Source organism: Durio zibethinus, chromosome 2, assembly GCF_047325235.1.
Source record: "Durio zibethinus cultivar Kanyao isolate XHJ-2024 chromosome 2, ASM4732523v1, whole genome shotgun sequence".
NCBI classification, from domain to species: domain Eukaryota; kingdom Viridiplantae; phylum Streptophyta; class Magnoliopsida; order Malvales; family Malvaceae; genus Durio; species Durio zibethinus.
In genome coordinates, this window is record NC_143163.1 from 10083509 (window position 1) to 10095362 (window position 11854).

Genomic DNA, 11854 nt, shown 5'->3' on the forward strand with positions numbered 1-11854 from the left:
TGGTTAAACTGGGAAAGGATGTGTATTAGTAAAGGGGGAGGTGGGATGGGTTCAGGAATTTTGAACTCTTTAATAGAGCTCTTTTAACAAAACAGGGCTGGCGTTTACTCATGAACACGAATTCCTTGGTCCACAAAGTCTTACGGGATAAATATTTCCCTAATACCAACTTCATGGAGGCAAACTTGGGGGGTAACCCTTCTCTCATTTGTAGAAGCATTTGGTCAGTGAGAGATGATCTTAAGGCTGGGATGGCTTGGAGAGTGGGGAATGGAGACCGCATTAGGATCTGGAAGGACAGGTGGTTACCTGATAACAAAATGCTATCTTATGGAAGAGGTGCGCACGACTTGTTTGGAGACGATGCAAAAGTAACTGAGCTAATCCGAGGAAGGTTATTCAAAGGAGCTGTAATGATGAGATGCTAAGAAGGTTATTCACGGAGGAAGAAATCAGCTGGATTCGCGTGATTCCTCTGAGTTATGAGAACCATGTAGATGCAAAAGTGTGGTCATTGGAGAAAAATGGAAGATTTCTGTAAAGAGCATGTATAGAAGTCTGGTTACCGAGCACGGCAGAAGCAATGGGGTAAGCACAAGGTCTAAGTTGGAATAAATATTCTATAAAAAATTGTGGAAACTGGGAATCCCAAACAAAATCAAGATGCTTGGATGGAAGTTAAATAATAGTTTCCTATTATGACAGTCTAAGAAATAGAGGGATTGAGGTGGACACAATCTGTCCAAGATGTGGACAGCCAGGGGAGACTGTATCACATGCGATATGGGACTGCGAGAGTGTTGAATCTGTATGGAATGAGACAACTTTGGATCCCAGATGGAGGAATGTTAATTTGTCTGCTAGCATAGGGTGGCTTGAAGAAATTGCTGATGATTTGGATACCGAAAACCTGGAAACTGGCCTGGTGCTCTGCTGGGCGGTATGGAATGCTAGGAACCAAGCTGCAAAAGGGCGAACCCAACATACGGTTGAGATGATTGTCCACTTTGTGCAAAGGTATATGCGAGAATATAGGCAGGTAAATGTATCCCAAAATACAAGTGTTATAGTTTCTGCTGCTAGGTGGGTGGCACCTCCAAGAGGACATGCAAAAATAAATTTTGATGGAGCCATAAACCTACCTACTAGAAGGGGGGAATTGGGGTGATTGTAAGGGACGACAGAGGACTTTTTATGGGAGCTGTTTCTGCAATGGTAAACTTTGTGCAAGAACCGATTGTTATTGAATCCTTAGTTGCGACTAAGTCAATAGAATTGGCCAAAGCTTTGGGACTGGAATGTGTGTTTCTTAAAGGTGATGCAATGCAAGTGGTAAAAGGTTGCCAGCAAGGAAATGAAGACCTTTCTACCGTGGGAAACATTCCGGAAGATGTAAGAGCCACTGGCAGAACACTTAGATCCTTTTAGGTAGGCTACATCAAGCGTAATAAAAATGGGATTGCTCACAGTTTAGCTAAATATGCATTAGACAATGGTTCTGATGAATTGTGGATTGGGGAGTGTCCATCCATAATCCAAGAATGATTACTTCTGAATGTGCTGATCTTCTTCAGTAATACATTCTGATTGTTTAAAAAAAAAAAATCATGATACTCATATTGCTTTTTTTTTTTTTTTCTAATATCATTATTCTTCTTTTATAATTATATTTTTATTTGATCAAATTTATATAGTTAAAATTTTTAAAAAAATATTTATCTAAAAATTATAACTTTACATGCTGAAATTTTGAAGTTATACATTATCTTTATTTCAAAATTCTTTTTTTAAGAAATCGAATTTAAAGGTGAGCGTTGAACGTGTGCGCCCGTTAGCGTTAAGCCAAGTCAGTCAGTATTTGAGAAACGACATCGTTTTCGACCTTCATAGTATAGAGAAATCAATCCGGTCGGGAGCCGGTGATCGCTTCATTCGGAAGGATCGGTTTTTTATTTTACATCCCCCTCGTGGCCTCGTTCGCTGAGCTTCAGCAGTCACACCGCCGATAGAAACCACCAGATAAAATCTCTTCAAAATTTGAAAAAAGAAATTTATTTTCCGCGCCAGAATAAAACCCCAAAGTCCCAAACCTCTATGCAGCAAAACCTTCATTCAATTTCCAAAGCAGGAACTCTCACATCGTTGAACCGCAAACGCTTTATACGCGAAAGTGTTTTTCAAAGAAAATTATGGAGAAAGGCTTAATATCAGTAGATCGATGGGCGGAGGGCAGCCAAGCTTACTTCTTAACGCACCTGCACGCGGACCACACTCAAGGCCTAACTTCCACCTGGACCAAGGCTCCCATCTTCTGCTCCCGCGTCACTGCCAAGCTCTTCCCCTTCAAATTCCCCAACTTCAAACTCTCCCTTCTACGAGTCCTCGATCTTGGGTCCTGGCATTCTCTCTCTCTCGTTTCCCCTTCCACTGGATCAAAAATTGCAGTCCAAGTCATGGCCATTGACGCTCACCATTGCCCCGGTTAGAAAAAATGCATATTATATATATTAAAAAAAATCAATTTCTAATTGTTTGATTATTCGGCAGGTGCAGTTATGTTCTTGTTTCGTGGAGAGTTTGGATGCTTGCTCAACACTGGAGATTTCCGATGGGAAAAGAACAGCGAGAGGGCAAAATTAGGAAGGGAAACACTGCTGAATGCTCTTAAGGATAATGCGGTTGATGTTCTTTACCTGGACAACACGTATTGTAATCCTTCGTATGAATTTCCTCCCAGGGAAGTTGCTGCTCAGCAGGTGCTCTTCAAATTTTCCAATTGATATTTCCTTTTCTTCCGAGTGAATCTCAATCAAATTCAATGTTATTCTGTTGCTGGCAGCTATACTGTTGGTTAAACATAGTAAATTATTTGAGATATTAAGACCATAGAATTTTAAATTTTGGGATGATATCTTGAATTGGAGATCAACTGTTGATATGGACTGGTAGATTAAAACAATTGATTATTATTTAGTATTTTTAAGTTATTTGGATACTTGTATCTTATTATTATTGTTGTTTTTTTTTTCTATTATTTTTTTTTTTTGGAGGTTTGGGGGTTGAGATTTGTTTTTACCTTTCATGAACTAAAATTAACTTTTTAAACTTAGGACATTTCTCTGATTGTTGATTTTTAGTAGAAAATATGCTGTATAAATATGAAGCATTCCTAGGGATGAAAAGGAGGGAAAGTTTAATTACAATTGTTAACAACAGTCTGAAATACTGCTATTAGTTTTCTTCTTAATGCACAATAATGGTTATATGGTCTTGAATCATATTTGCAGAAATTGTCAATTTTTGACATGGGGCTATATCTGTTGAGGACAAACAATCAAAATATGGTTTTTACTAATGTCAGGCTTATTATAAGATAAACTATGGAGCTGAAGGCAGCAGATTTGATTTTCTTACTGCTTAAATTTCTTGCTGATAACAGGTTGTTGATATCATTACTTCCCATCCAGAACATGACATCATCATTGGGATTGATACCTTGGGCAAAGAAAATCTTTTGCTTCACATCTCAAATGCACTTAATATAAAGGTTTGCTCTTTCTACTTGCTGAAGTTGATTATGACCTAGTCTAGTAGTTGCCAACTTGGCATATTCAGTTGAATGAGATTGCTCTAACTTGACAAATCACTGAGGCAGATACTTGAGAGGCCATTCCTTTCTGATTTAATTCCTTCGCCAACATATCATTTTTACACTTTATAACCAGAGATAGCTTAGTTCACTGCTTCAATTCTACAATTATTTGAGCTGCAATGATAAATCTGGCTTTTGCTATTTGCTCATGTACCATGTTAAGTGTGTGCTGCTTTGGCTTTTTTCTCACATACATCACTTACAGAAGATCTTACTGTAAAGAAATGAATGGTTAAACTAATATTTAGTTTTTCAATTGTCAATATGGAGAGCATGTTATATTTGAAGATTAATGATGATTTATCTGTAACATTTTTAAGCATTTCCTTTCAGTTATTCATTCTTTCCCTTTATCTTCTTTGGGATTCTTCTAGATTTGGGTTTGGCCGGAGCGCCTCCAAACCATGCATCTTCTTGGATTCCATGACATTTTCACAACCAAAACATCTCTTACTAGGGTGCGAGCTGTCCCTCGTTACAGTTTTAGCATCGAGACTTTAGAGGGATTAAATACAATGCGCCCAACTATAGGAATCATACCATCTGGTCTTCCGTGGGTGGTCAAACCCCTTGAAGGAGATGACAAGTTTTTTTATTCTCTTTTATCTTCTCGTTACAGCAGAAGCAAAGTGAGTTCAAAAGGTGGCAAACAGAATGATAAAATCAAAGGCAATTTAGGATCTGTAAAAAGGTTTCATAGGTACATATATTCAGTCCAATATTCTGATCACTCGTGCTATCTGGAAATAGAGGAGTTTATAAAGCTTGTGCAGCCAACTAACGTGAAAGGCATTGTATCTTCATCATCATGTTATGTTGATCCTCTTTATTACTTTGGCTGCCTTTGCGGTGTAAACCAACCATCACAAAGGTTGCACCACCAACATCAAAAGAAAGAGGGTGGGGATGGAGTTGTACCTGCCCGTACAAATTCTAAGTTAGGAAGAGTTAGTTATACTGAGGTAGAAAAGAAAAGGCAAAGGGTGGTTGATCTTTTAGGAGTTCATAAGAGCAAGGTGAGTGTGCTGAGACGAGCTCGGCGAGGTGTAAAGCTTGCCGAAAATGAGTGTTCTGATTAACTGGGGCCTATTGTTGAATATTGGTGTATATCTAGTAAGTGGGCAATGCTGTAAATGATGTTGACTGTTACTAGTAATTGAGAAATGTAATTGTAGAATGCATGAATTGGTTGAGTTGGTGTAAACTGTAAAGCTTTGGTTTTTTCCCTGTTAGCTGTGCCAAATTTAAGGGTTTTGGTAAGTAGACTCTAGATAAGTGGCTGCTCGTGTATTTTGAGGCTCCACGAACTGTCAGATTAAAAACGCTGAAGAGATATTGGCACCGTAGAGATGTATGGAGCTTGGACAATGGATTTGTCATCTTACTGTTTATACATTATAGAAGCTAGATCATGAATAAGCAATGAATATTTTCTTAGTTGTTAAGAGTGAGATTGACCAACAAATGGTTGGTTCAATCGATTAAAGTTCGTTTTTCTCGACGAAGAAGTCTTGGATTCGAGTCTTGTTAGCGGTTATTTGTTGGATCATCTCGAATGCACGATTTGTAATCATTTGTCGTAAGTTGTTAGATATGATATATTTTATTTTTATTTGGGGGACTGAACAGTTTATTTATTTTCGACTTTTGAATCAGTTGCAAAAACAAAGAGTGAGATTGATATATAAAATTATGATACAATAGAATAAAATAATATTATAATTAGTATTAAATTAAATAATATTATATTATCTTATGTTTGATGCATGTAAGAATTATGATAGAATAATTTATTTATTAATCAAAATTATCATTTCTCAATTTATACAATTTAAATTATTGATATAATTTTTAAGAGTATAATAAAAAATATAAGTTTATTTTAATAGATTAAAAATAATTCTTTCATTTTGGATTAAATTATTTTAAGTTAAGAGAATGATTAATTATCTTTACAATTTTATTTTTTTAGTTCAATACAAATTTGATATAATATAAGATTATTATTATTTTCTCTTATAAATAATCTTATGCATTAAACATAATTTAAAAATCATACCTCTTAATGATATTTTAGATGATAGTCTTATTGAGATGCTAAATCATAAATAAAGATCTATCACTTATAAATGTATATTTTATAAAAAATTTTAATAAGTCATATAATTTTAAATTATAATTTAATAATTGTAAGTGATATGCTACTGTATGAATTTTATTTTATCCTATGGAATCTTGCAAATCCAAAGCCTTGGGGATTGGGCTCATAGGATGGTAAATCAGGTTAACCCTGGCCGTAAATTTACGTTCTGCTCTATAATCCAATCGATTTCGACTACAAGTGTCATTATTTTTGGAGCTTAAACCGCTTTCATTGGGCTGGGTATTCCAGCAGACATATGCTATGCCTGCTGCCATGCATCCCTAGTTGAAGGTTTGCCAATCATGATCAAAACTTGTTTAACTGAGTTTGATGCGGGGTCAACAAAGTCAAAGACGTGCTTGGTTAATCAATCAATTAAATTAGATTACACAATTAAGCAGTTCATTATCAATGATCGAGGTGGGTAGTCAATTTCTGGTGCTCAAACACGTACTCTTTGGTTCAAACAAGAAATAGCTTAATAGTTATAGTAAATTATTTGGACTTTTTACCTTGAATCATTCTTTTTCTTTTTCTAATTTAATTTGGAATTCAGGTAAGATTTTTACCCTTAATTCTTTCTTACCTTGTAGTGACTGCCGTCGATGATTCGAGGAAAGGTGATGCGAATTGATGACCGTCACGGCTTCTAGATCTTGAATTGAATTTTATTATCATTTGAACAGAGTATTTACACGTCTGTGTCGATCAGTTTTCAACAGGAGTCAAATCTTCTTATTCAACCAGTGCATTTTGACAAATTATCTGCAGGGAATTGGAGTAGCCTTCCCTTACCCGTACAATGATTAATTAATAGAAAGGTAGCGAAGGACACCTTCTATTATTGGGGCAGGATGTCGTGGAGGACTAAGGTAAGTTTGAATATTTTATTGTAAATCAGAGGAAAAAAAATAAAAGAATTTAAAATTATAATATTTGATTTAGATTATATCAGAATTTTTATTTAATTTATATTAAATTTAGATATTAAATATATATTAAGTTTAAATTAAATTTTTAATAAAAAAATTAAATCGAATCGAATTATATATTTTTATTAATTTTTAATATATATTTTAAAATTTTAAAAAATAACAATAATAAATTTTTATTAAAATTGATTTAAGTATATTAAAATGTTATATTAAAATAATATATAAAAAATAAAAAAATAAATTTTAAAAATTGATAAATCAAATTAGTAAAATTTGATTTGATTCCAATCAAATTGTATAAAAATGCGATTTAAATTTTAATCGAATTTTAATAATTCATAATATTATCCAATATCTAAAAAATTGAATAAAATTTAATCCAAATTGTTATCACCTTGATAAATTAGTTACTAGTAGAGATGGCAACCAGTTGGGTTGAAGTAAGTTTTAGCTTGTTTCGAACCTAACCTAACCTTGTATATTATTTTTATACCAAAACTCGACTCGATCCAATTAAAAATTAATAAATATATTATTTTTAAATATAAATATAAAATTAAATAAATAATAAAATAATATTATATATATAGGGTTAGGTTGTGGGGCGGGTTTGCCTTAAACCTAACCCTGATTTTTTTTTTCTAAAACTAGACTCGACCTAAAATTGAATTTTCAAAAAAAAAAAAACTTATAGGATCACGTCGAGTTGAAACTTGATGGGTATGGATTCGATTGCCAACCCTTGTTGCCATCTTGCTACCTTAGTTGTGAAAGTGAAAACCGAAAATTGTTTCCCAGTTGTTTCACTCACTTGCTTTGAAGGATGAATAAATTCGTGTAGGTTATAACTTGTTGTAAGCCTTTAACTTCATGCTCAAAAAAGGGAAAAGAGCAAAAATTGGATTGGGATTTTGGACCCACAAATGACGTCATTTCTCATTGTGTTGGTGAATTTAATAGCTAATAAATGCATGCTACTAAGGCAAGCATATCCATTCGGTTAATTAGATTGTAAATTTTTGAAAACCAACTAAATTTATTTAATCTTATTAAAAATATAATCGACCAACAAAATTAAGGGAAATAAAAAAGTAATCAAACCGATTTAAATCGATCAGTTAAGGTCGGTTATCCTTATTTTATTTGTGTTTTTAATGTTAATATAAAAAAGAGAATACAACTAATTTTGTTTTATTTCATTGATATACTAATTCTATCAATGAAAAATTGACTATTCAAAAAATATTAATCTAAGAAAATTATTAAAAAAAAAAGTCTATTTTCCTCAAAAACTTGAACTTTCCCACAATTTCTAATCCAAAATCTTCCTTTAACCTTATTTAAACAAAAGCCACATAATCAATGAAATTTTAACCTAGGTTTAAAACTAAAATCCATAAATTTTATTAAATAAAAAATTTGTAAAATATATGAGTTTCTGAAGAAATAAAATGAAGAAAAAATAAATAATAAAACAAAATTAATTGTTTGGAAGTTTAGGTCATTAACCTTTGATGTTAAGCAACTATCATTAGTGCTAGACTTACTAAGGGAGCTATGGAAAAAGAAAATAACTTTCTGTGTTGTGATTTAGAGAAACAAAAAAAAAAAAAGAAAAAATAGTTGAAACTCGAAAAGAAATGTACGATAGGCTAGCTAGTGGTGAGAGAAAAGATGGTTAGTGGTTACTAGTGGCAGATTGGTGGTTTATGGGTGGTGGTTGTTAAAAAGAGTCAATTGTCAAGAAGTGATCTAAGGCTATAACCAAGCAAATGAAATGAGAAGAAAAACATTTAGGCTTATGTTTCATTTATATTTCATTTAGTTTCATCGATAAAATTGGTAAAATATTAAAATATTTATAATATATTTATTTAATTTAATTATTATAATTCAATTTTCTCAGTTGGTTTAAATGTCAAAATCTAACATAAGAGCCCATGGATGAAACCGCTATAATTGATTAAATAAACAATATATATCCGAAATTGACCAAATTGATTCAAATTTTTTGAACATAATCGATTTTTATTGATTTAATCAATTTAAAGTAATTAATATTCTTTGTTACATGCTTCTATTATCATTGTCATTGGCTTAAGGGTTGGACTATGTGTACTTTTTTGGTTTGTTATGGTGTTTTTTTAGCGTTTAGCTATAGGAAAGCTGATCGGAGGTTGAGGGTAAGAAGACTTAGACTTACAGTCAGAAAACAAGGTTAAAGAGTCTTGAAGTTGGTTTTTTGGGACGTACTCCAATGCTCAAATCAGTGAAAATGTCTAAAGTTTGGTAAGCTAGAAGGTAAAGAGTATTAAGGAAGCTTCAGAGAGAGAAGAATGCTTATATTTTATGTACTTGGTCTTATTTTTTACCTTATATATGAGATTAAAGGCAGTAACATGATTAAGATAGTTGATAGTTGATATTGAGTCTATATGAAACTCAAAGAAGGTTCACGTGGGTGATTATGAATTGCATTTAATGATCCCAGGAATCATGGGTTACATTTAATGATCTTAAACAAATTGAAAGCCAAGTGTACAGTTATAAAGTGATGCCTTGGTAGGACGTTAGTGGAGGTGTCAAGTGAGCACTTTTTTTAGAAGAACAAGCCTATTTTATAGTGAAAGATCTGGACATTGACCCTTACTAATAAGGATATAATAGTTGGGCATATGTTGGTTAAGGGCCAAGAGAAGTGACTTTGTTGACCAAGTAAATAGGTATAATAATTGCCCTTTAGGTGTAAAGGGGTTATAAGGTTACTACCTTCAGACCATTTAACAAAAGTTTGTGAAAATGAGCTTGTCAGGGAGGTAATAATTGGTTTGGCAAGCTATATTGGTGGCAAGTCTTGGCAATGCGAGAGGTGCTTTTTTGGCCAGCTATGTTGATGACATGTCCTTGCAAGATGAGAGGTGTTATTTTGGTGAGTTATGTGTTTTGTTGAGGTACAAGAAATAGTAGGTGAGCATTTAAAAAAAATTAATGTGAAATACTAATTCACTAGGCTGAGTGCACTAGGCATAGCATATTTCTTAAAGCAGTGTAAGGCACGCGCTTGTGTTTTTAAATGGTGTGGTTGTTCAGGACACATGGCACAATAGGGTTTTCGAGTTATCAAATATAACTAATGGGTGTAAATTTTAATTGTGCCAATTCTTTGAGACGGAATGAATGTGTCTTTTTGAAAAAATAGGTAATTGAAGGGTTGGGTTTAAAAGAAATTAATTTTGACCGTTTATAATTGGTTAAAACAATCAAATTGGTAGCATTTCACTAGTGTTGTTTGGCATTGAAATGGTTCATATTAATGTCATTTCATTCGTGTCATTTGGCTAAGTATAAATAAGAAAGTTAAAAAATTTTCAAACTTACTTTTGTGATTTTTAAGTAAAAAAGTATGGTTTGCTTGAGTATTGCATTATTGCTAGCTATTTGTTTGTTTTTCTATGAAAGTTTCTATTGTAAACAATTTTTTTGAGGTTTTTTGTTTAGTTTTATTAAGTTTTTATGATAGAGATAACACCAAAAAAAAAAAGATAATGATTGAGAGTTCCTACGATTATAAAGGTACTAGAGTACCAATCTCAAATATTAGGGGTAAAGGTAAGGTTAAAGTATGGCAGGGTAAAAAGAGAAGGGGCTCAAAGTAAAAGAAAAAGGGGCTAAAGGAGTCAATGCAAATGAGGTCCTGGGTGCAGCATAGTTATTAAGAAAATAAATGCTCTCTTATATGATGTTAATACTCTAATTGCCAATAAAGGTAAAGAAAAAAAAGGTAAGAAAAAGGTGGTGGAGGAGCTCAAGGATCTGGCTCTAAGGGTGTGACCACTTGACATCTTTACTCTAACATGATGTCAACCATGACAGAATCGATGTTAGACCATGTGGCTTTTAACCACAACAATGCCATGTACATTGTTTTCATGCCATTGACAGGCTTCCTTATCAACTAAATTAGGGATAATGAAAAAATGGCAAAGTTTTACTTATATAACTTCAGACATGGGTTCCATCTACCTTTATATCCTTCTTCCACTTAGTGCTACCTTGTTTCAACCTGGTAACATCTTGATAGTGTTGAACGCATGTGCCATTATAATGATCTATTTCATTTACTGTAGGCTGAAGAAGTTGGTGCCTTTTGTGAATGTCATCCTTGTGCTCTATATGCTTAGAAAGATTAATGGGTAGATTTACTACCTCTAAATGCATGGGTGATTATGTGTGGTAAACTTGCTTTCCAATAGCCACTTATTTTATGACTAACATATGGTGATGTGGACCAAGCTATTTGGCATATAATTTTTGTTCAAAATCAAATGATCTATGCCATTGCATTAACAAAAGGTTTCTAAGGGTGGGAATAATGAAGCCAAGAAAGTGAATGCCTTAAAAGATGCCAAGGTGTTGTACCAAGATCTGGTCACGTGTGAGAAAGTTCTATTACCTTATCCTAGGTAAAGACCAGGACTTGGTTACTATTGTTTAGGAGGTTCTACATAAAGGGTGTGATAAGAAGAAAGAAGTAGCTAAGGATAAGGATAAAAGGGTTCTTTAAGGCAAAAAAGTAAGTAATCTATGATATTTTGCTTATAGATTGATGTTAGAATTGTGGGACTACTGTCAATTGTATTGTGATGGTAATTGTGAACTTATTTTGGTATTGTAATGAAAAGGGTAGCTGTAAAGCCTAAAAATTTTATGGCTCATTAAGAGGGTTTTTCTGTTAATGGTGTATGATAGATGCTAGAGGAAAGACCAGTTATAATTGTCTTTACTAGTATATAGGGTGTTGAGGGGGGTCAAGTATGAGCATGGAGAAGGGTGGTGTAAGGGTGTCCTTAGGTGGCTTCTGAGGGTAATTATTTTATCTATTACTGACTTTATTTGCTGTTGACTGATTCTAATTGTTGTATGTTTCTTTTATAGAGATGGATCGTGCTTCAAAGTTACAAAAAGTTCTCTAATAAAAGAATGAGAGGGGGAAGATATCTCTATTTGATAGTTTTTTTTTTATGAAAAAATAAGTAGTAAAAAGCTTTAACATGCCAAGCAGTATCGTGCCTAAGCCTCAACTTGTGGCCACTGTTCAAGCCTCTTTGGTATCTTTTACCATAA

General features: G+C 33.4%; 1 protein-coding gene across 2 annotated transcripts; it reads left to right on the top strand.

The window, feature by feature from the left end:
- Positions 1-1921: 1921 nt before the first annotated feature.
- Positions 1922-5367, top strand: LOC111308427 (uncharacterized). Of its 2 annotated transcripts, none has more exons than XM_022906750.2 (4): positions 1922-2481; positions 2548-2756; positions 3440-3547; positions 4027-5367. In XM_022906750.2, exons 1-4 carry the CDS (start codon positions 2190-2192, stop codon positions 4729-4731), a joined length of 1314 nt encoding a protein of 437 aa, XP_022762485.2. In that variant the 5' UTR covers positions 1922-2189; the 3' UTR covers positions 4732-5367. The 2 variants fall into 2 exon arrangements, with proteins under 2 accessions (XP_022762485.2, XP_089605945.1); XM_089749819.1 differs by having other exon boundaries at positions 1983-2481; positions 2554-2756; positions 4027-4912.
- Positions 5368-11854: the final 6487 nt, after the last annotated feature.

Bases quoted from the DNA above. Each gene is read 5' to 3' on its own strand.
- LOC111308427 (XM_022906750.2), top strand. From the start codon at position 2,190: ATGGAGAAAGGCTTAATATCAGTAGATCGATGGGCGGAGGGCAGCCAA. The intron at 2,757-3,439 runs GTGCTCTTCAAA...TGCTGATAACAG, and splicing joins GGGAAGTTGCTGCTCAGCAG to GTTGTTGATATCATTACTTC. The intron at 3,548-4,026 runs GTTTGCTCTTTC...GGATTCTTCTAG, and splicing joins CAAATGCACTTAATATAAAG to ATTTGGGTTTGGCCGGAGCG.